At 37.4% G+C, this 25,798-nt stretch overlaps 1 protein-coding gene across 8 annotated transcripts in view; it reads right to left on the reverse strand.

The window, feature by feature from the left end:
* RABGAP1L (RAB GTPase activating protein 1 like) overlaps positions 1 to 25,798 on the reverse strand; it is a 376,617-nt gene that overhangs the window by 301,790 nt on the left and 49,029 nt on the right. For 7 of the 8 annotated variants that reach the window (XM_036234594.1, XM_036234592.1, XM_036234593.1 and 4 more), the window contains exons 6-11: positions 24,886 to 25,043; positions 23,634 to 23,744; positions 12,376 to 12,442; positions 8,695 to 8,797; positions 5,319 to 5,485; positions 3,436 to 3,577 (exon numbers count right to left, since the gene is read on the reverse strand). In XM_036234594.1, coding sequence (XP_036090487.1) covers positions 3,436 to 3,577; positions 5,319 to 5,485; positions 8,695 to 8,797; positions 12,376 to 12,442; positions 23,634 to 23,744; positions 24,886 to 25,043 — 748 coding nt within the window. Of the gene's footprint in view, positions 1 to 3,435; positions 3,578 to 5,318; positions 5,486 to 8,694; positions 8,798 to 12,375; positions 12,443 to 23,633; positions 23,746 to 24,885; positions 25,044 to 25,798 lie in introns of those variants that run through there. The other variant, XM_036234598.1, reaches the window with a different exon arrangement.

The following is a 25,798-nucleotide window of genomic DNA, read 5'->3' on the forward strand; positions in this document are numbered from 1 at the left end:
AGCTCCTTTATCTTCTTCTCATCAACTTTCTTAAAAAAAAAAAAAAAAATAGAACACTGTCCTCCCCTGCCCCACCTCTAAACAATCCTCGACCCCTTCCCAACTTCATGAAAATCTCCTCCATAGGAGTTCAGTGGCCTCTCAAACTCACCGAACCCTGTGAGCGATTTTTGGCCCCCATCACGTTGACCCTCCGTGTTCTGTCCGACGGCAGCGCCCGCCCCATCCCCCTGGCCAATCTCCACTCCTCAGCGTACCTCCTACTGTACTGAGTCCTTCTCCTGTTCGGATCGTTTTTCTGCAGATCCGTTAGCCAGGCTATCTCTTCCTGCATCTACCCCTAAAATGTTAGTGATCCCCTGAACTCTACTTTAACCCACGTTTCCCCCATCTTCCCCCAACGTAATTTCAGCCATTCTCATTGCTTAATGCTGATGACCCTCAAAACCTTTCTCCAGCTATAAAACTTCTCTCACAGTTTAAGACTCTCCCTAACACCTGAGAAAGAGTTCCACGTGAATGTTCCACAGTGCGTTCAAAGTCATCAGTATCTAAAGACGCACTGCCTCTCACCCGCACCCCGAAGCCCACTCTTCCTCCTCCTGTGGTCCCCATCTCATTTGCTGGCACCAAGATCGCCTAGTCACCTAAGCTAGAAACCTGGATCTAACCTTTGATTCTTTCTCCTCCCTTCTCTTTTGCTGCCCATAATATCCAATTAATGTATACGCCTCCTTGATTACCCCTTCCAGGATATTCTCAAATTTATCTCCTCTTCCCTTCATTCCTTACATTTTGAGGTAGCCATTTTGACATGCTGTGTCAAAAAAAAAAAAAAAAAAAAAAAAAAAAAAAAAACCTGTAAAAATAGTTACATCAAAAATGAATCTTGAGCCTAAGTTAGCTCTCTGCTAAGACTAAAAAATAATGGCCTTTCCAATGCTTACTTACTTACATGGTTTTAAGATCCTGGCAGTAGAAGTTTCTGGATATTTTGCTGATTAACAAGGAGTCAAAATGGGGTCATTTGATTTGCAATTTACTTCTAAATGTATTCGTTTTCTAGCAACGTTGCTTTCCATAAGTAAATGATTCTTCCGTCAAAGTTCACATCTGCAGAACCTTCAGATCTCATCACCTCCAGAGTAATTACTACAGCATCAAAAATATCTTTCCAAGCCCTGAGTGACCCTGAGTAATATGTCAGACAAAAGGCATGGGCAATAAACTCAAGGTATGCTTGTGTGTCTGAAGAGAATATTTTGAAAAGAATATTTTGGCTTCCAATAGATTTTTCTACAACCTAGCCTTTCAAGAAGTATGTGTGGCTTTTGGCTGACAAATTTTAAATATTCTATATCTAAAGTTCTTTTTTAATGCCTTCAAAAATGCTTCCCCCCAAAAAAAATGCTTCCTCATAAAACAACACTGTTTGGTCTCATGTTATATGTTCATATTATATTGCTTTATATCCTTCGATCCAAAGTCTATAATTCTAGACAGATCTATAATGTGATCTAAAATATGTGAGATCTAGAATATGTTGTCTGCAAAGTACTAAAAATACTACCTTTTAAGCAATTAGGAGTAGAGTTATAACAATTCAGTGGTTTAAAAGATAACGCTTTGATTTTATGTGTAAAAAAAATTCCCAGCCTTTAAAGTGAGATTGACATAGGTTTGAATTCTGTATATTATACTTTTTAGCCTAATAATCTCGAATTATCTACTTGAAAAATTTTAGTCTATTTCCTCATATGAGATTAAAGATAATAGTTATTTCTCAGAGTTAATGTACAATATGAGAGTAGGTCTATTAAATATCTATTACATTATATTTCAGAATGCAGATACTTAGTCCATGTTAGTTATCCTTTTAAGTTATTAGAAGTGAGGCATTTTCATTTACCAAATTAGAATGAGGCATAATTACGTGATACTAAATTATGTAATGCATACTTGTTGAGAAGCAACTGTCATTCTATTATTTTCTTTCCCTGTTCTCATTCTCATCTCTAAAAAGACCGGCATTTTTGCAACACCTGAAATCTTGCATTAATAACTTTCTGATGGATGCTTCTCACACCTGTTTATTCTTCTTCCTGAGCACAATTGCATTCCCCAGCCACCCCCGTGGTTCTTGTTGAGCAGAAAAGAATGTGCACAGAACTTTCGATCTGGCCCAAAATTCTCCTGCCTGTGACCTGTTTTCCTCTTCGTGTTGGCTAGGATGATTACGACAGTGTTCTTGGAAGTCTACTACAGAATTTAGTAGAGTCACACATGGAAGAAAGGGCTGGTGACAACACGGATTGTGATACTGAAAGATTTCCAATAGATTACAACCTTTACAATGGATTACTACTCAGTAATAAAAAGGAACTGCCATATTGATACAGCATAGATAAATCTCAAAAGTATTGGGCTATGTGAAAGATGCCACATACAAAAAACTGTGTACTACAGGATTCCTTTTATACGAAGTTGAAGAAAAGGAAAAACATGACGATGGAAAACAGATCAGTACCTGCCAGGGACCACAGGTGAGGGGAAGGGATGGACTGTAACAGTATGAGGGAAGTTTTTGTTGTCATGGAAATTCTTACGTCTGTTGGTAATATAGCATTTGTCAAAATTCAATGAACTATATACACTTAAAACAGGTACATTCCATTGTATGTAAATTATACCTTCATAAGTTTTTTAATGAAACACTTAGAATGTCTAGCACATAATAAGCACTAACAAACATTAGCTAAAAACAATTATGACTTTTGTGGCAATCCAAGAACGGAATGGTTTCATTCGGAGAAAGAATTTTAAGATGCTTTCTTCAAAGATGATATAAATTCCGAAATTTACTTTAAATAAACCTTTCCTTATTAGCAGATAATATAAGGGCTTAACCTAAAGACCTGTCACTTAGCTGTAGTTTCTATAAAAAGGGAACTGAGCACAGAGCCAAACGCAGTGTGACTCTCACAAGGCTGGCTGGCACCTCTCGGCGGCATCCGCGTAGTAAACAGAGCAGGTATCACGCTCTTTCAAAAAATAAGTGGTGATAAGTCAACAACAGAAAAGTCGGAAGTGAATAATGTCGAATGAGAAGCAGGACATAACATATCGCTGAAATTCTAATAACACTTGAGAGAATTTGAAACTTCTTACCGAACACTTCAAAAATACTTCAAATAAAGTAGGAAGCAAAACAGCCAAGCAAGGCTGTCAAATTTAAACGGTTGCGTAAGTGGCACGGGGGCCTATGCGACCAAGAAACTAGCTGAACCAAATTTTCTTCTGTGTCTAGCAGAATATAGCCTTGGAGTGGCAAAGACTAGGAATGTCACCCACCCTCCACCCCCTGCACGTGCGCGCACACACACACACGGAAGTAAAGCAGCTGTACAGAGGGAACGGAACTCATGCCGGTCTTACCCTCTTCCGCTTCATCCTCCTGGGGTGACATCGGACCCCCGCCACTAATAGGGGTGACTGGTTCCTCTTTCTCAGACTCTCGCTGCAGGCTCACCACCTCATAGATGGCATCTCCAGCACTGGTGTGGCCTTTTCCCTCAGACTGAGAAAGACAGAAACACGTGTTGCAATATTAGAATTCTTAAGGAAACACTCAAAGACGGTGTTTCAATGGTTTGTTAGAAAGAGCCGAAATGAACCGTGGCTCGTCGCATCTGATCTCCAGCACGTCCGAAGCCAAGGAAATGTCTGAAGCACGTTGGTATTCTAAATGTCCGGTTCTTCTGGTATGATTTAACCAATACAACGGAAGCTACCGACCGTTTTGGAAGAACCCCAAATTTTTTTTTATCGGAAAAGCCTCAGGCATCTCAGGTCCGAGGGCACAGAGAAGCAGGTGATGCTACATACTTAGGACAGACGGCCTCGCGCTGAAGAGGCGTCAGCTCCACTAAGTCGCGGAACTAGATCGTTTTACCTTACAAACTGCTGACATCCGAACTGGAGTATTTTAGGGGGAAAAACTAAGGCAATTTCCAATTACTCAACCAAGCATGGCCGAAAAAGCCCTAAACTGTGTCCAGCCTCTTCTCACACTCAGGGTTTGTCAGTACATTCCGGCCACTCTGGCCTGCTCCAGCTCTGGGAATCTTTAAATTCTTTCCCAGCCCAAGATTCTTGGGACAAGCTTGTCTCCCTGCCCGTACGTCTTCTCCTCCTCCTCTTTGCTAACTCCCATCAATCTTGGATCCCCACCTCTAACGTCAGTTCTACAAAGACTCTAAGCTAAGTTCCCACATTTTTGATCTTCCTCGTACCCTGTCCCTCCCCTTCACTGCACTTACCACAATGTAATTCCACATTTTTAATCCTATTTACTTGTTTAATGGCTGCCTCGTCCACAAGACAGTATGCATCGTAAGGACAGGGACTATGAGGAAGCACCCAACGAGTATCAGTGAACAGATGACTCCCTTCGCTACAAAACAAAATGACGACTATCACCCACTAACACTGCCTCATTTAGGGATGTTACAGAAACCCTATTTATATTTAATAGTAAAATAATTCAATAACCTGATTGTTATATAATTTAATATTAAAATAATTATATAACCTTACTGTTAAGTCGAGCAACATATTTATACAATGTTATAGGTAGAAATAATTTTGACAACCAGTCAGGAATTGAAAATTGTTTCATTGTAATTTTATAAAGGTACGATATTTCTGTGCTCTGTGTTTTTGGTTTTAATTATTACATGTAAAAGGAAGAAAAGTTGTTTCAGATAGACAGTCAATATTTCTAGAAAGTATACTGGGTCAGCAGAAAGGTGCGGTCCTATTTACATGCATTCGCGTGCCCCTTTGAGCTGCACGGGCAGCCCCTCGCACCCCACAGGCCATGTGTTAACTCCTTGTCCGGTGAGCTGGGGTGAGGCAACTCCACCTTGTTGAAGGAATCTGAAGAGACCCTGCAGGTTATGTTACCGCATGCCTCACGTGTTCATTTTAGCTCTTGTTTTAAAAATATACTACTCATTGCAGGAGGAAAAAAGTGAGGGAAAAAAAAGAAAAAAATCAATATTTCTATTAAGTATATTAATACCTTACAGATACGCATTACAGGTTTCTAGAGAAAAAAATACATAACTATTACACTGGCTTTTTTTTATTCCAACTTACCTTACTTAGATATGGATTTTTTGAATACTCTAAATATACTTTGATTAGAGAAATTTTATTGCTTCTTATTGCTACTTTAAAAACTATCTTGGAATTTAAGAAGAATGATAGAAAAAATATATATATGCTCTGATATGAAAAGACCTAAAAGGTCCTACCTGTTTCAACCTCATGAAGAAAGTCTCCGTGAAAGTCTTTCTGCTGAAATACCAAAAGCGCTCATTGGCGGGGTACACGCGGACCACCGTCTCCAGGAGAAAGCGGACGGGCTCCACCACCTCCGTGACCACCATGTCCACTGCCACCGTCATGTACACGCGTTTATCTGCAGCAGAAACGGTCTGTGGTTTGTGCTGGCTTTACTATTCCTTGGTTATTTAAGAAAACAGAGTTTCCTCACTTGTGAAGAAGCTAAGGTTCTTTCTAGTCTTGTTACTGTCTACGTTTAAATTTAAATGTTTTATTGTCGCTTTGATTAAATAGGTAACCAAGTATTCCAAGCAAGTGATGCTGTTTCTCAACACACGAGACCCTATCATAATCAGTGTCCCAACCTCCTCTGACAACTTTGATTTCCTTCCCCAAATCAGGTCCTCAATGTAAAAAGTAAGTAAAATTTTCAGGATGTCTTTTACACTAAAACTATCTTTCAGATTTCCCAGAAAACCTCTGGAGAATTACAAAGATTTGCTCTTCCATCTTATAAAAAGAGACACTAGAAATTATGTTTGATGACTTTCTTGGAAAAAAACTGTCAAATCAAAAAAGATGTTCTACGTTCACTACATTCGATTTGTATAGAAAATGTTATTAAAATAAATATTTCAATGCTATATGCTTTAAGGGAATTCCCCGGAGATTTTTCAGTACCCTCATTGTCCCTAATACATATTTACCCTCAGGAAAATTACTGATCAAAGCTCTAATGAAATAGTTCTGTGAGTTTCTGTATAGATACGTAGGTGTATAGGTGTGTGTGTGCGCGCATACATACATATGTACATGTATATCAGAGTCCTCGCAAGTGCTTTTTTTGGCAGGGTGGAGTTCAATCATATTTGATATTTAGTGTTACTTTACATTAGTTTCACACGTAGAGCATAGTGGTTAGACATTTATAGAACTTACGAAGCAATCCCCCAACATATCTAGTACCCGCCTGGCACCACACATAGTTATTACAATATTACTGACTATGGTCCCCATGCTGTACTTTACATCCCTCTCACTGTTTGTAACCACCGATCTGTACTTCTTAATCCCTGCCCCTTTTTCACCCAGGCCCCCAACCCCTCTCCCATTTGGCAACCCTCAGTTTGTTCTCTGTATCTATGTGTCTGTTTGTTTTGTTTGTCCATTTATTTTGTTCTTTAGATTCCACATATAAGTGAAATCAGGGTTTTTTCTCTCTCTGTCTGACTTATTTCACTTAGCATAATACCCTCTAGGTGGGCAAGTGCTTTTAGACAACTAGAGTATAGTGTTATCAGTCAAAATTTTAGTTATTAGTTAAAATGTTCACTTGCCCACAGCCTTTCTTTAATTTGAATCTAGAATCTTCTGGGCCAGTGTCTACTAACTTTCTTCAGTATTACAATGATAGGTTGAAATATGGATTTCTTTTTTTTTAATTTAACCTGCTTCAGAATCATTTGGGATGTTTAAATCTGTGGCTCGGTTATTCCATAAAATCTTTTCATTTCTTCTTTATTTAAAAAAAATTTTTTTTCATTTATTGTACCCACCACTTTTGGTTCTCAGTTAGAGGAAAGATCACATAACCAAGCCCACCATTATAAGAAAACTTTGATAGTGTTTTTTTTAAAAAAAAACATTGTACAACGTTCATACTCATCAACTACACTTCTATTAATGTCATCAAATTCAACCAAAATTATATTACATTCTTACTAAATACAAGCATTCTACCTGCCAGTTCAAGAGAAAGTAGGATTCTCGCGACTCTGTACTTGGCCTGGAAGGCCTTAGGTCTCAGGGGAGCAGGCGGGGGGAAGGGAGGCTAACGCGAGGCCGAGACTGTGAGGTACGACCTGGTGCAACGAAAAGAACCAAGACATTTTCTCTCTCGGGCCCTCAACTTCTGTAAAAATCAAACCATAGTTCAGGAATCGTCTGAATAATTTATAAAATCAAGGACGCCATTTGGAAACTTGAGAAATCAGGTCAACAGTTTCATGTGGCATATGAAATGATTCTGAATTTAAAATACATTATCAGAAGATTATTGCATAGTATTTAATATAAAGTTTATATTAAAAGGACAAACAGATTTTAAAATATATTATCTTTTATTTGAGGATCAAGTGTATGTTAAAATACAAAATGAAACTGAACTATGTTACATTAAAAACAGATAAAAACTACTTTGATTACTCATTTTTTGAAATTCTGATATTTTATTTTTCAAAATTATCAACTGGCTTATTTTTCTCATTTCTGTGTTTTCTTTCTGAATGAAGAAAGAAGTTTATAGGCTGGTAATTACAAGCCTATCTAGAGAAATAAAAAAACAGTGGGTGTGAAAATTATTCATTCCTAATATATGAGAAGCTCAATTTTATATAATCGTCATTATTTTTCTTCCTCTTTAGCCCTCATTTTGAAATAGACAGCTTCATGTGTAATCAAATGCATGCAATTTACGGGATTGGTAAAGACTCTCTTGAAGGAAATTTGAGAATAATTATCATTTTAATGTTCTTCATTAATATATTTCCATATTGGTATTAACCAAAAGTCTACTGTGGGTATAAACTAAATAATGTAAAACTAAGATCAAAAAACTGATGCATTAGTTTTCAATTAAATTATTGGTTGGATGACAGTATTTAGTGGAAGATTACCAGTCATGAGGTAAAACTTTAATGTTAGTTCAAAGGCAGATGTCAGAGGGGCAAAAAATATAGGCAATTATCAGATACCTAGATAAAGAATAAAAATAAAGTGGTAAAATGACAAATGTGACTATTATACCATTTATAAATCCTGTTCAAAATTAAGCCATGTGAAACAGAACGAAAAGGGAACGACTGGGAAAAGGTGTCACAAATGATAATCCTTAATACACATTCCTAGGGCCTAAGATCCCAAAGGTCAAAAGACTGGAACAAACAATTAATACATGGAAATAAAAAGTCATCTATAATATAATTTTTAAAAGTTAAAATACTTATCAAAGATATTCAAACTTTCAGAATTTGCTTTCATCATTTCTTTCATATTCTTCCATCATTTCCCCCCAACTAAAACAACTCTATAATGACAGATGAGAAACAAAGTACAAATACTTTCTACATAATCTAATAAAATTAATTCATGTATCTTTGCACGGCAGGGTTCCTTTGAATAGTGGGAGTTTTCTTCCATAGATCTATTTAGATGAAAATCTAAATAGAAATAACTCCATTAAGTTATTTTTTAAAAATCACTTATTTAAAAAAATCATGGCAAAACAACATTGTCTGTAATGTAAAATTTTAAGCAAAGAATAAGGAATCTTTTAAGAAAATTCACCTTTTGGGGTTTCTTCATTAAGTGCCATAAATATTGGCGCATTGGGGTTCCATATGCCGGTGATAACATAAGCTCTCCCATCACAGCTCTTCCCCATGGACTCCTATAAAAGTTCAGACAGGAATCGCTGAGAATGTATACATCAAGAAAACCACCATCTCAAATACAAACGTATCTTACTTTAAGCAACACAATTTAGTCAACTTCGGATTTACAATTTAAAAGGGCATTTATTTTCTTTGTTCATTTTTTTTTTTTTACTTTATAAAACATTTATTTAAATATTAAATTCTTCCACAGCTTTTCTTCGAGCAGTTTCTGTTTAAAGACACGTACCTCTAGGATAAAGGAGGAATACTTTTATATGCTAAATCACAAAAATATGATGTTGCTATGAAGTTATAACTTAATTTGATTTTAGGCTGTGTCAAAATCTTATACATATAAGGATATATGCAATTTCTATGAAAACTATAAGATAGATCTCACTGAAGACAGTTAAATTGAATTAATAGCTAATCACAAGAAAAGAAGATACTATTTTTCTTCTAATGTTCTAATTTTATATATATTCTTAAAATACTACTTTTTCACAATTAATTCCTTTAAAGTTAATTCTTTTCATATGTGTGTGTGTGTGTGTGTGTGTGTGTGTCTCAGATACTTGAACACTTTCTTACAATCATAAACCATTATTGGGAGACAAATACTGGTTTTAAATTAACAGCAAAACTTATTAACTATCTCCCTCGACCCTTACACTTACTCCCTCCTTATTCCCCTCTCTCCTTTGCCCCTTCCTCTTCATTTCCTCCACTCTTTAAGACTTTTACAAAGCCAGCAACTGCTATAGTGAAAGCAAGGCCACGCACGTGTGTGTGTGCACACTTGTGTGTGTGTGTGTGTGCATGCGTGCGTGCATATGCTGGGAGCAGAGGGAGGTCAGAGGTTGTCTCAGGGGAGAACAGCACACAGAATATCAACATGTGCACATGCAAAAAGGAACAGTATCCACAGTACTTTCTGTACCAATTTCCTCATGCTATGAATACAGAGTGCTCAAAGGGTACGACTAAAGAAAAACACCTTTTTCTCAGTATTCTCCTCACACGCAGATGCTTCCCCGAATCCCTATAAAACTCAGTCAGGTGACTGCTAAGTGTATTTTTCTAGTGCAGTGGTGATATTTCACTAATCAGACTCCAGAGCTTGTGTGCAAGGACCGCATTAGATGAAATACAGGAAACCCATTCGGTACCTCCGACACTCACACATTCATATTCTCTCTCTCTACCTCTCCTTCTATCCCCTACCTCTCCCTCCCTCTCTCACCTGCCCCTATCCTCTCTCTCGACCCTCTAATAAGACCCCATTCAGGTAAAAAAAAAAAAAAAGGCATTTAACCCCCCAAAAAACAATCCACCCATGGACAAGAACTGTGCTATACCTGAGTCTAAGTCTAAGCAGTGAGCCAAACCAATTAAATTCTTTCTTTCAATTAACAAATACCAAGAAAAGTGGACAGCTAAAAGCAGAGCTGAAAGGTCTTGGTCAGAAGAAGGCAATGATGGGCCACACAGAAAATGAAGTTAGATATGCAAAGATAACAGAAATTATATGGTGGTAAAACACATATGAAGGACAGCGGATTATTAGGAAACTGCTCAAGGCTAAAAAATACACAGATAAATTTTAAAGGAATTTAAAAATCCTTTAAATAATCACGTAGTCAAAAAACAAAGGCAAATATTGGGAGGCAGGGAGGAAGGAAAAAGCAGAAAGAGTAGGGAAGACAGAAAGAAGGGCAGAGAGGGAGAGAAAAAGGCAAGGGGAGGGAGAAAAGGGGAGAGAAGCAAAGAACATGGCAGAGAGAGACTTTTCAAAGTTTTCAAACTCTCCAAAGTTTGTCAGAATAAAGTGTAAGAAGGTGAAATTGGTTTTCAAAAGCGTTCACGTTTGGACATGTGACAGAAGCAGCAGAGGTAATAACATCTTGCCCCAGGGGGCATAAATCAGACAAATCAGGCAAAGTTATAAGGACTCTGATACCAGGTGATTACAGAGAAGTAACTGTAATAACCAGAACTGTCCGCCAGTCTTCATTATGCAGTAATAGCTCTGGTGTCGTCCAGCTGAAGCCCCACAACCATGTATCGAGATAGCATGAAGGTTAACAGCACTGGGTAACAGCAAATCACAACTGCTGAGAACGCCAAATACAAACCCGCCCACTTGGCCAGCTGCTTGCTGTACAGCTCGGCCCACTTCTCTTCCAGGAGCTTTGATTTCGAAGTGAACTCTTCAAGGTGCAGGACTGTGCTGCCAACAAGAGGCCTCAGAAGTTCATGCCAGGTCTGTGATTCTACACCCTGAACTTAGGTTCCATGGAAAAATCGCTGCCAGTGATGCATCTTAATCTTTTAAACTCTGAAAGGCCATGACTGTTAGGACCTAGGAGTTTTAAGTGTTGAGTGTCCCTGAACGACCTCCTCATGGCTCCGAAGTGCTATGGCTTGCCTTAGTAGAACCTCTGGCATCACTGGCATGTTGTAAAGAGGGAAGGAAGGAAGAGAGAGGAGGCGACAACAGCTCATTTGTTTTCACACTGCATGTAACTGGCTGTCCTGACTCGCTTATCCACACAGGGCTTCCTCTGCATTTCTGTGGCTCACCGCGCCAGCTCTAGGAAAGCACTTAATCCACTGCTGTAGTTACACACTTAAGAGGGTGTATTTCCATCACAAGACTACGAACCCACAGATGAGAGGAGCAATGTTTTACCTTATCTACAAACCCAGCAATTCACACAAAGCTTGGCACACAACCGGGACCTCAAAAAGGATGCATGAACCATTCTAATCCCACTAGGAAATCAATGGGATGTTTAACATGAAATAACTCAAAGAAAAAAAATGATATAATTGGTGATACTTAACTGACATTTATAAAACACAGCTGAAAGGAAGTAAATATGTAGTACTTGTTATCATTAAATATAAAAACCTTAGTTAAATAAGTAAAAAACTTTATACTTACTCTACAATGAATATTTCTTACATCATCTCTAAATCACAAAGTAAACATTTTCATTGGCTTCAATATTAGAAGGTCTTTCTGTTCAAAAGTTAACGTGGTTTGCTATTTTTACATCAAATACCAACTCTTAACTACATATGAACCTTTAAGGGCATTCCTGAAATAAATACCACTCTTCCAGTAAATATACTTTGCTAATGACATAATCAAGGAGAAGAAATTTAGAAAGGGAAATGCTTTACACAAAACAAAAGCATCCATCGCAGGATTCAAATTAATAACAGTGCAGTAAAATAGATAAAAGGCACCATATTCACTCTGGATATGCCTGTTATAATCATGTACTTGTTATTTTGGGCTCAAAGAAAAGACATCTTCCTAAGAAGCCAAAATTGATGGGCATTGTCATAACGCTATCCTTTTATTTGCTTGCAATTTGCATATAATTGTTGGCTGAAAATTTTTTTAAATCTCTCCCTCATAAGTAACTTTAAGTTTAGGTTTCCAAATTTAATTATTACTATTATACAACTGAAAGTTAGAAACAATTTTGACAATATGACAAAATTTTAAAATAGAGAATAACTTTAAAAATACAAAATAACTATCATCTAAACTTGATTAAGGTGTTAAGATTATCATTACCATATCCAGTAAATGCATGTCACTGTTCTTCACGTTTCGACCTGGGCTTAATAACATTCCAAAACATCTGAAAATATTGGGGGGAGAAAAAGAAGAAATAAGGTATCAAGAATATACAGAAGCCCAGTGAGAAAAAAAGCCTTTTTTATAATAACTATACAATCTGAGCTCTGTACTTACAAATAGCTTTAGTTTTTTAGAGAAACACAATAAGAACTCATTAAGATACATAATAAAATCACAAAGAATTAAGTTATCTACATTCTCAGATCTTTACTTTTGCATGTAAAGATTAGCAGTGATCAGAAACTGTGATAAAAAATGGCCACAAGACAGTTGGTTGAAACAGAATACACTAGTGAGAATTGAATTAATTTCTAGGAAGAAATGAGATTTTATTTGCCTTAGTTGTTCCAAACATATAGGTCAAGATCAACTAACCCAGTTAAATTAAAAAAGAGATTAAAAAAATAAGAAGAATGAGACACTGTGCTTCTTTATATCAAGCTAAATTAACAGAAAAAACTGCTCTGAGCCTCCAGACACGTTCACTAAGTAGCCTATTAATATTATATCCTCAGTTTGAAAAAAAAGTTACATGAAACACATTATAAATGTGCTATTACATTATTAAAAATCTTATCCAACATACTATATACTATTAACCATTTACTTGACTCTGTGCTTCCTGACACCAGAGAAGCCTTAGGAATCCCATCAACGATACCATTCATTCGCAAACGGCTCAGAGCTTACGGCTCCAAATTCAGCTAGAGCTAATATTTTTATATTTGTTAGGATATTGTTGTTAATTCTGCTTTATAGAGAAGAAAAGTAAAGTCTAGAGAAGTTAAACAACGTACTCAAATTCATATGGCTATCAGACAGGTCTTGTAACTCGAGAGGCAATGCGATCTGCACACGGTGCCCCTCTGCCAATAATGCACGCTGACACTTACTAGAGTGATTTTTTTCTTACTAGAGTGCTTTTATTGCACCTTTCCAAAGTTTAAAATATGTTATGGAGCATTTTATACAAGGAGTAAAGAATGTAAATCAATTAAATATAAGATTTTCCAAATTTCAAAATAGTGACAGGCAATATTTAATCTGATCCTTGTTGCTTTTCAAAGGTTTACTTTTCCGGTAGCGTTGGCTTTTTCTGCCATGAAAAGGTGATTTGTTCTTTCCAAACATGAGCTCAGTAAGCAGTAAAACAATATACACTTCCTGTGAGTACTGAGGACACTTCACTCAAGGCTCCCTTTTGGCACCCAAAAACAATCAAGTATAGGAAGACTCAACATAGTTAAAATGACCTTATTACCTAAATCATTATACAGATTGAATGCAATCCTTATCAAAATTCCATCGGCATTTTTTAAAGAAACAGAACCAAAAATCATCACATATGTATGAAAGCACAAAAGACCCCAAACTGCCAAAGCCATCCTTAGAAAAAAGAACAAGGCTGGAGGCATCACTCTGCCCAACTCCAAATTATACTACAAAGTGGCAATAATCAAACAGCATGGTATTGGCAGAAAAACAGACACACAGGCCAGTGGAACAGAATCGAGAGTTCAGAAGTAAACCCATGTTTAGACGGGCAAATAATTTCTACTAAAGAGCCAAAAACATACAGTGGAGAAAGGAAAGCCTCTTCAATAACTGGTGCTGGGAAAACTGGAAAGCCACCTGCAAAAGAATGAAACTAGGCTGTTGTCTATCACCAAACACCAAACTTAACTCAAAATATTAAGGACCTGATCATAAGACCTGAAACAAAAATTGCATAGAAGAAAACACAGGAATTAAACTCATGGACCTTGGCCTTAAAGAGAATTTTATAAATTTGACCTCAAAAGCAAGGGATGTAAAAGCAAAAATAAATCAATGAGACTACATCAAACTAAAAAGCTTCTACACAGTAAAGAAACCGTCAACAAGGTAAAGAGACAGCCATCTGAATGGGAAATATGTTTGCAAGCAATACCTCTGATAAGAACCTAATATCCAAAATATACAAAGAACTCATACAACTCAGTAACAACAAAAAAAAAAAAAACAAAAAACTAACAATCCAATCAAAAAATAGGCAGAAGACCTGAACAGACACTTCTCCCTAGAGGATGTTCAAATAGCCAACAAATATTTGAAAAGATGCTCAACCTCGCTAGCTATTAGGGAAATGCAAATCAAAACCACAATGAGATACCATCTTACACCTGTTAGAATAGCTGTTATCAACAGGACAAGAAATAATGTTGGAGAGGATGTGGAGAAAAAGGAACCCTCACACACTGCTGGTGGGAATGCAAATTGGTATAGCCAATATGGACAACAGTATGGAGGTTCCTCAAAAACTAAGAATTGATCTACCATATGATCCAGCAATCCCTCTACTGGGTATTTACCCCAAAGATGTGAAAATTCATATCCAAAAAGATATTTGCACACCAATGTTCATAGCAGCATTATTCATGGTGGCCAGGACATGGAAGCAACTGAAGTGTCCTACAATAGATAACTGGATCAAGAAGCTGTGGTACATATATACAATGGAATATTACTCAGCCATAAAAAGAGATGAAATACTGCCATTTGCAACAACATGGACAGACCTCGAGATAACCATGCGAAATAAGCCAGACAGAAAAAGTTGAAAACCACATGATATCACTTATATGTGGGATATAAACCTAAAAGCAACAAACGAACAGGACAAACACAGAGACTCATGGACATGGACTATGGACTAGTGGTTACCAGAGGGGAGGGGGGAGGGAAGAGGTCAATAAGGGTAAAGGGGGTCAAATATAAGGTGACGGAAGATTTGACTTTGGGTGGTGAACACAGACGGCAACATATAGATGATGTATTGTTGAACCGTACAATTGATACCTATATAATTTTATTAAATAATGTCATCTCAATAAATTTAATTCAAAAAAATAATAAATTTAAACTCTTACATTATTTTGTTTAACACTTGCCGGTAAATGGCGAATGGGTATAATTTTATATTTTCTTAATATTCCTATGTTACACTCTATTGTAAAAGGAGCCTTAGAAGTTTAGGATTCCCTTAAATGGCAACACATATTATCTTATTTTGATAATCTTTGATGCACTGCTCTTTTTTGGGTTATAAATAAAAATCCTGCCCCTGACCAGCAGTATGACCTTAGAGAAAGCACCTAACCCCCTCTTGCGCGTTGAGAAAATGGGAAAGGTGTAATACACAAATTCTAAGGGTTCTTCCAGCACTAAAGTTGCATAATTTTTTTTTCTATCAGGCTATATTAGTCATTTCCAAAATTATACTTCATTAAAGCACAGCAAGTTTCCTATGGGGATAAGCAAGGTCTATTAGGAATAACATGTCAGTAATTAGATAGATATTATTAGTGCCACAAACACCTAATGCAAATATTAAGTGTTTCATTGGGGAATTCGAAGCATTCGACCTTCTCTTATTAACTCTATAAATAATGTAGAAGCAAATTGCTATCATGCTTATTTTCTCAAGGAGCTTAAAGTATAGCAGGGGAGGAAAATGAGTAAACAAGCAATTACAACTTGACATGGTAAGTTCTCTGTTAGCTCTAAGTGAAAAACGTTAACAAAGCAAAAGGGAAACATGCCCAACATTATTTACAAAATAATAAACAGTGGACCTGCCCAAAATTCTAAATCAAACCTCCTGAGAATGAGATGGTGATACTACTATAGTAATAATTATTATCATATTAATTATAGCAGCTACAGTTTATCGAATGCCTTAACTTTAAGTCAGACAGTACTATATTGTTACATTTATATTTCAAAACAACCTTCACATAACATAATAAAACTGCTTTTCAGAAAGTACAGGTGATTTGTCCAAACCACACACCTGTTAAGATATAACACTGTCTATGACTCCAAAACCGTGCGGTCTTTTACACACTACACTCTGGCCACCTCCCAAGCACAGTGGTAGAAAAGAGAATAAGTTCTCTGTGTGATCCTGGTTGAGGAAGGGAAGGGAACAAGATCTTGCACAAGCAGAGGTCAAGAAACTAAGAAGCTAGATTAATAGAAAAATCACCCACACAGATATGAAACTGTCAAAAATTAAGATAAGTCTAATGATTAGAGAGTGACAGTGAGCCGGGAGCTAAAATTTTCAAAGAATAATGGGAACCCCAAGGATATGTAGGTAACTACAATGACAGAGGCGAGCAGATGGTGAGATCTGAAAGCAGAAACTTTGAAGCTGGGAGTTTTTGTCAAAGAAAAAGAAACAACACTCTGGAGAACTAAAGGCAGGCCTTTTATTAGCGATGTTTCTTAGCAAGGCAAAAATAACGTGCTTGCCCCCGCCCAAAAGAAAATGTGAATGAAAAGATAATTTACTTTGCAGGGTTTCTTGCTTTGGTATGAAAAGACTATGCACGAAACGCGTGGGATGGACGCGGACATGTGGCAGAAGTCACTGAGCAGCGCCGTTATCCTTGCCGTGACCGCGCCCGTTAGACGACTGTCCGCTAAAGGAGTAAAAGAACCAGCTGGGCTTTTTCCCCAGAAATGTGTCAGAAACTTTATCTGTGGGGTTGGTTAATTTCACAAGATACTGCCCGTCAAGGTCCAGTTAGAAGAGAGAACACACGGCAAAGTGAACAGGGAATGTCTACTAGAAAGAATTACACATGCAACAGGAGAGTAACTATAAAGAGAATTCTAAAGACTACCCCAGGCTAAGGGACAGTGCCCCAAAGACGGCAAACTCCAAAGGAGGGTCGTCTCCCTAAAGCTGGAATCGGACCTCACAGGGAAGGGATATATGTGAAGCCCAGGGGTGACAAAGACGTTTAGTGGGCACCCCAGGCAAAGCTGGGCCACGGGCACAAAGGAACCAAGCGCCCAGCTGCAGGCAGCAGGCTGGGTGGGCGGGCGGGCAAACCGCGAAATCAGGACTCCCAAGGCGGCTCAGTGGGGAGACAGGGGTGCGGTCTGGAGCCCACGGTGTTCGTGCCTGGAGAGCCACAGGAAGATCTACATGAGTCAGAACAAGGACTCTGAGCCCAAAGAGGGAGAGAGCGCACACTGGGTGCACAGCTGGAACACAGCACACCATTCTGATGTCCCAGAATCTCGGAGCAAGAACAAGAAACAACAATGACAGCGGAGCCAGGAAGAGAAGCCCCTTCCTCGGCAGTATCGCTCCAGCACCCTCTAGTGGCACAATTTAACACTGCGCTTGCTTGCAAAGAGGAAACGCGCAAAGCTCCACTTAGGCAAATCGAGTAAGAGGATAGATTTGGAACCAAGAAGCAATAAACTGAAAACTGGCATATATAATTAAAATACCCCATCTCTTCTAATTATTTAACAGCCATGTTAGAAATCACAACTTCCTAAACTAATAAATAAGAAATTATTTTCTTAATGTAAATTGGTTCAGCCACCATGGAAAACAAACTTAAAAACAGATCTACCACGGAATCCAGCAATTCCACTTCTGGGTATATACTCACAGGAAACGGAAAAGGGTATCAAAGAGATATGAGATATATGCATTCCCCATCTTCACTGCAGCATCATTCACAATAACCAAGATACAGAAACAACCTAAGCACCCACCAGCAGATGAATGCGTAAAGATGCGTGTGCCTGGGCATGTATATGCGTACACATATACGCATGCAACAGAATATTAGTCAGCTGTGATAAAGAAGGAGATCCTGCCATTTGCTACAACATCAATGGACCTCGAAGACATTCTGCTAAGTGAGGTAAGTCAGACAGAGAAACAAATACCGTATGGTATCATTTATAGGTGGAAACTAAAAAGTCAAACTCATCAAAACAGAGTGAAACAGCAGTCACGAGGGGCTGCGAGCCGGGGAGCGGAAGAGATGGTGTTTAAGCGCCCAGACTTGCAACCAGCAGCAAGCGAGCCACAGAAACCTAACACGCAGTGGAGTGGCTAGAGACAACAGCACTGCTTTGTAATCAAACTCACTGAAAGACCAGATCTGAATTATTCCAATCACAAGAGAGAAATAATTACGTGACATGACAGAGGTGCCAACTCTCACTACAGTGGCCATCATGTTACAACGCAGAAATATACCAAATCAATGTTATACACTTAAATTTACTCGGTTATAAGTCAAATATATTCCGATTAAAAAATTACTTCTACATTTGAACAACCTGAAACCTTCCTCAGCAAAGACTTGGCTGCCCCTATTATCCATAACTATCCTAATGATCTTTCTCCAGACACGTTATAGAAATATACTAAGATTGACAAAGGAGTTCAGAAAGAGCTCCCACAGAGGCCCATAGGGGGCGCCAGTGTGAATTTCCCAGTCTGCACGGTGTACTACAGTTTAGTCAGGGCTTACCAGTGGGGGAAGCTGGCTCAAATGTACCTGGAGTACCTATACTATTTTGTAACTTCCTGTGAGTCCACAGTTATTTCAAATTTAAAAGTTCATTAAAAAATTAGCTCCAAGACATCTTAATATCTGATGTTGAAAAGATAACAGTATTACATACATACTTCTATAGTGCGACCTCCCTCTACTGGGTGCCAGCAGAAGCCAGCAACGACAGATCTTAAAAATTCTGTCCTAATTACAAGTTCCAGTCTAACATCTGAGAGACAAATAGAAGCTTCCAGTTACTCACTCTCCAAAGCAGCCGAAATGTCAATAGCTCTTCATCATCTGTCACTTGAAGTAACTATCAGAGAACGATGAAAGCATTTTTGTATAACCGTACCCTGTTTTCCTAAAGGAGAGTTCTCTTTATACTAACTTTCTTTCACCTTTAGGATGGAGAAGAATGATATTTATTAAGAAAAATTATTAGGACATCTAAAAATCTTGATTTTGTTAAAAGATTCCAAAGACACACTGACTTACATAAGAGAATAAAAAATGCAAATCAAACTAACATCTAGGCAAGCTGAAGTCAGTGGCTTGAGCCTCTCTCTGAATAAAACTATAACTTGCTAAAATGCAGGCAAAAATAAGTGCTAGGTAAAATCAGTAAAAGCCCCTCAGAATGGTCTAACATCCAATCATCGCAGCCCGAAAATAATAAACAGTTCAAACTCTACCATCTATCTACTTAAGTGAGGCCAAATCATAAAAGAAAATTGTTTTATAAGAAGAAAAGAGCCCCAGATGGGTCCTTGGCTTGGAAACCTTTTCTTCAAGAAAATAACATAAGGAAAGGTACCTGTCAATAACTCACGCCAAAGGCTACAGTACTTAACACTTGAATTTCTCATTATATGGTTTTTGCTACAAGCCAACAAGCATGAACTAAGAACTGAACCGGAATCTCCCATCAAAACAGGCACGTCTCTGAATCACTCTACAAAGGACCAAATTGCCTTCTAGTAATGGCACGTTATGTATTTTTTAATGTAGATATATGACTGTATTCCCCAAAATTAGGATCAGATCAAAGAAATCATTTCTTTCTGGCAGCGCAGGCCCACGTCACTCAGTCCAAACAGCGCGGTGTGCTTATGCTAATTCAATAACTGTACTCCACTTCATTCTGGTTCACACAGCAAGCACCAGGGCATATCCCCGAGAAAAGAGGGATTTGACAAACGTAAAACCCTGAGCCAAAACTCTCTTCCCAACTAAGCTTCCACGAGGCTTGAAATTAGAGCTCGACTTCTTGTCAGGGAATTGTAAAGAGGCCCATTTTGAAATGTACACAGTATTATTCGTCCTGAATCATTTTATTACAAAATAAGAAGTAATACTTGGCAAAACTCAACTAGTCAAAAAATTAATACAGCCAAAAAGGAAAAATTTCCCTTTCACTTTTCAGGTATGAAGCATAACCAACGATCAAAGTGAGTGCTATGTAACAGTGCTAGTAATAGTGTATTTTGAACACTAGATAACGCTTTAAAAACCCACTATCGATTTAGGAGTAAGCAAGAAAATCTTCTGTAACATTTCCACACATGGTGATACCGAAAGCCATGCACTGCCAGCCAGTCAGGGACGGAGACGCTGCCGTGGCTGCTTTGAAAATAGCAGAAGGGCTTGTGACCTGACCAGGTCCGCACACCGACACGTCAAATGAAGCCTCTGCATATGCAGACTGAGGTCTCACTCTTCTCACGCCTTTCACATCGCAACCACCTTGCTTCCTGCTCTCAGTCGCTACTGTCGGTTTTCTCTTCTACAGATCACTGAGCTTTTCTCCCAGAGCGTGGTGCCCCTGCGAATGAAGTCACTGGCAGCCACTCGGATGCCCCAACACCTGCATTCACACTTCCAAATTCTGTTGGATATACACCAAAGAATACCAATTTATGTATTCTCTAACTGGTTTGATTAATTTTAAGCTTAGGGTATAATCAAGATTTAATTGAGTATAGTCTTTGAGAGTATAAAATCAGGAATGAGATGGCTCTATCAGTTTCTGGCCAAGTGAACAAGGTTATTTAACTTCATTAAGCATGTGTCATCATTTGCAAAAACAGGTTAATAATTATAATACCTTCCCTACGCGTTGTCATGACAACTAAATTGTTCAATAGCCACCACATAATGAATGCTCCATAAACGTTGGCTGTTAATATTATTTTCTCTCTTACGTCCAGTTCTTAAATAAAACTTAATATGTAAAGCAAAAGAACATTAGAAATTACCAAGCTACAAGACCAGTTTTCACATATCCTCTAAACAAGGTAGGGTTCCATCAGCTGCGATGTTCTATTAGTCCTTCCATAGTACAGTAAATTTAGTCAATACTCTAACTTCATGCAACTGTTACTAAATTTTTATTCCTTTATTCGACGAGTTTTTTAAAAGAGACAGCAGAGTCAGAACACATGTTCTGGTACCAGGTGGACCCCTTAGTTAATTGTATGACCTTGGGCAAGTTATTTAACCTCTCTATGTCTCAGTTTCCTCAACTGTACAATAAAGATAATAGTTTCTGTACCTCATAAGAAGTACCTAGAATAGTGCTCAGCACAGAAAAGGTGCTAAGAAGTAAGTAGCTAACTATAAAGCTCTGTGTTCCTCGCACTGTATTAGATGGTGAAGACTGGGACAAGGACATAGTAATTGCCTTCGAAAGGGTCAAGGCAGATCACCGCAGTACAATGTCACATATCTACATATGCAGAACACTTGAACCCTTGAATGCACAGAAATGGATTCACTCATGATAAAAAATTAATATTTTAAAAACCAAAAACATTGAAAATTAGCATTTGGAGTGGGTTACAGGTGCATTGGGGTTCAATATATTATTCTTTCTATTTCTGTGTAGGTTGAAAAATTTACATAATGAAAGGTTATTTTTTAAAATGATAAATCATTTTCTCTTCCAAAAGAAAAGACAAAATTAGATAATTTGAATGATTTTCTTTCAAACCAGTGTCTTTATGCTACAAACTGTCAGCGGCAATGTTCACAGTGCTAAGGTGTAAAGAATTCTCTTTACAAGATTGCCACCTACTGGATTACCTTAAATTCCACAATTTACATTTTATGATTTAAACATTAAATACCACGTATAACCAGCCCAACAAAAGGGTTTCTTTCTCAAAAAAGAGAAATCCAAGCATTTGCAAAATATCCTATATCACAGGAAATCCTGTCTGTATGTAGGCTGAGAAAGACCCATTAGCCTGAAGCAGTCTCAATCAATTTTAGTGTAAATGTTTACAAAGGTCATCTGACCTTTGAAAAAGGAAGCAAAGTAACTCAACACTGATTTGGTAATTACTGCAGGATATATGAACTCACAGTTGTTAGATGTTTTCATCAAGATTAATCATTAAAATAAAAACAATATAGTAAATAGTTATGTATGGAATGATTTTTAATTCACCTAATATTATGCAAATGGATACTTGGGGCTTAGGTTAAATTTCTAATGATAGCAATACATACTGATTCGATAAGTGCTGTATCTCAACAAACTCTGGCAGAAGCTGAGATAATATGCTTTGAAAAATGCCTTAAAATTATTCAAAAAATGGTTTAACTGATGATGAAGACACTGGTGTTGAAGATGACTGAAGAAAATCCAAATAAAGTTGTTTATATGAGTGGACAAAAGGCAACAATTCTAAATTATTTTTTGTGTATTTAAAATGTATAGTGTAAGTGTTCAAGTTAACCAAAAATAATTATGATTGGGCATTTAACTGTTTCACCTATATTCATCAAGGTTCCACACTCAAGTAGATCAAACTGGAAGCATCTCATCGGGAAAACGAAGGACAGCATCTAATCCACAAGCATAACATATGCCTCTCTCGTAGGGGCATAACATTCCACGCAGTCAGAAAACTCCAAGACTTTTAAGTAATTATTAAAAGTAAAATTCCTCAACTCAACGCCCAATACGTCCTTGTCCGTGTTCCTACAGACCTGATAAACGGAGAGCTGCTTTTTGTCATGCCAGGAATAAAGCACTGGGGGTGTGTCATAAGCACACAGAGTTGAAGGGGCTCCCACTGGCAAACCCTGGGACCATGTGAGCACCAAGACAATTCAACACGGTAGTGAATTATAATCTACTGTGGTGGGGCGGGGGTGGGGGGATGTGGAATTCAGGAGTCCATACCAATCAATAAGAAGTAGATAAGTGAATGAAAGAGAAGGGAGAGGCCTGGCTTACATCGGAAAGCCAAGGATGACTGGTAAATCTAGAAAAAGTGCAGGAGATGGAAAATTGTCATTTACATTCATCGTAGTAAAGATTGGATCAGACAAGAGTCATAAATGAATGCTCGATAGAAGAGGGAATTTTGGTGAGAAGCAGGATATTTTCATGGGTCTCTCCACAGATGGCTTACTAGTCACAAAAGAGAGGAGAAAAAGAAATTACAGTGGAGAAATCAGACATCTTGCCCAGGTGACCAAAACTAACACCCCCAGCAAGGGACAGGTGGGTCGTCAAGCACCTCTAGATGTGAGACCCTGTGAAGGAAACACCACCACCTATGCAGGAAAACGAACAGTCTGATAAACCCAACATGAGCGATGTTACATTAAAAAGAGAGAAAGGGCTGTATTTTTCAAAAATATCCGTGTCGTAAGAGATGAGAAAGGCTGTGGAAATGTTTCCAGATTAAAGAAAGCTAAAGACACGTAGCAACGAAATGCACTATCTGAGCCTAGTGTGAAGCCCGGACTGAAAGGGGAAAATACGACCAATAACGGTCGCCAGCACAAGTTTTCGGCAGCACTTAGGAGCGAGCTGCTTACCTTTCGATAGCCAGTTCTTTGTTAGAAAGTTGCTGCACTGTAATCACCACCTTCTTCTCTATTCCTTGTTTTAATTTGAAATAAAATTTATCTCTATCCTTAGGCACAGGGCTGAAATATGCAAAAAGAACAGAAATTATCAATCCAATGATGTAATAAGATAATCTAGTCCAAGATTAGAATGAGATCTTATTTAAGCAACACTTTTATTCTTAAAATGTACTAAACTCTCATCTCGCCACAGAATAACTACAAATTTTATTGTCAACAAAACCTAACCGAGGTCTTCAAATTTTAGTTTTTAAATTTAACAAATTTAGAAATGTGATTTAATTATTTTTAAGACTGTCACATTTCTGGTTTAGCTGGTGGTGTGGTCGTGAGTTCTTTTAACAGTGAAAACGAAGGCAAAGCAAAGTGAGAAAAAGAGCTTACTTTTAAACATCTAGAATTTGAAATGATTGTGACATATCCAAGTAAATATAAATAAAAGATAGACAAAGAAATATACATTGGGACGGTCTAGCCTAGGCTATTCTTATGTATTATCATTAAAACAATAAATGTCTAAGATATAGGTTGTCTTATCTGAAGAAAAATTCCGTAAGTAACTTATTGGACCTAAGACTCAATTTTTTTATCTGCAAAAAAAAAAAAAAGACAAAATACCTACCTAACAATTATTGTTAAACTTAAAAGCACAGATAAGGCACATAGGTAGGTGGCCATTCGAGCATAAATGTATCCTATTATCTGCCTATTTTTTGAACCGGAGAAAAACATTCTAAATATAAAAGACAGAAATACTTTATAGGCGAACCACACAATATACTATTGGTAACCATTAAAAATGATCTCAATTAAGAACATCTTAATGGAAAAATTCTTATGAAGTTAAAAGAAAAAATTATATATGCATACAACTGTATAAAAATACCCCCTAGAAATAAACAAAGGGAATAAATCAAAAATAAAAATGATTGCAGCTGACAAGGCTGTAGTTGTTTTTCATTCTACCCTTATTAATCCATCAATTTTCTATAATAAATATCATTATTTTTTAAACATTAAGAAAATCATTTACCTAAAATATCTGAAAGGCATGATAAAAGTGAAACATAATCATTTATCAAATATTTCCTCAGCATTTTAAAGCTTAATAACAACATTATATACTTTCTGGAATCTTTCTAGCAGCCAATATCATATTCTAGGCACAATACCAATTTTTATTCTTTCCAAATAACCTCACCTGAAGTTTCCTTTTCCATCATCTTCTTTTACCTCCAAGGAGACACTGAAGGTAAACACATCACTGTCGGTGGTAGGGATAACTGAGTCTTTGACATCAGACACTTGTCTGGAAGAACGTTTGAATGCTGTACAGAAACTATATAAAATTCTGCTTACCTAAAAGAATAAAAATGGAAGTGCCATTAGACAAAGGCTTTATCCGCATTCTGATACCCTTCTCTTCTTCTAATTCTTGAATCTATAACTCTCATAATCACAGTTTTCTCTAGCAGATATAGTCTAAACATATATATATAGTTTATAATATATTGTTTATAATTTATATTACAGTTTATAATATATAGTGTACATATAGTCGATCTGGCATTTAAACACAGTAATAAAGAAGTTTATGTTCACAAAAGAACTCTATTTATTTATAAATGTTTCTAGGCCCCGGAATATATTAACCAATGATAATAGCAGTGAATTAATCCTAAAATAATTACTAGAATGAGGCTGGCATCTAAATCTTCCTAACGAACACACACAAACAAGGTTTTAGCCCAAGCCATCAATTTCTCTTTTTCACTTCCCTCAGCTTCAGAGGACTAAATCCTGAGGCACAGAATAAAGCAAATACTGGTTTCAGCAATAACCAAACATGGTTGCATGATTTAAAGAGCTTCCGGTCCTGTTACGTAAAGTTGCTGTGGTATAAATGTATTGCAGGGTTGTCAGAGTAACACTGGAATGGTCTGATCTATCTAATAGTATTAGGCCACCCTGGTTACAACTTAGATACATATATATGATATGTAATATATATCATACATATGTATCGTATACTCTTCCCCTAAAATGGAGAAGTACTCTAAATCCCACACACACTCTTTCAGAAGTTGCTTTCTTCCTTGGTTTCAAAAGAAGCA

The sequence above is a fragment of the Rousettus aegyptiacus genome, unplaced genomic scaffold (assembly GCF_014176215.1).
Source record: "Rousettus aegyptiacus isolate mRouAeg1 unplaced genomic scaffold, mRouAeg1.p scaffold_m13_p_17, whole genome shotgun sequence".
In the NCBI taxonomy this organism is placed as follows: domain Eukaryota; kingdom Metazoa; phylum Chordata; class Mammalia; order Chiroptera; family Pteropodidae; genus Rousettus; species Rousettus aegyptiacus.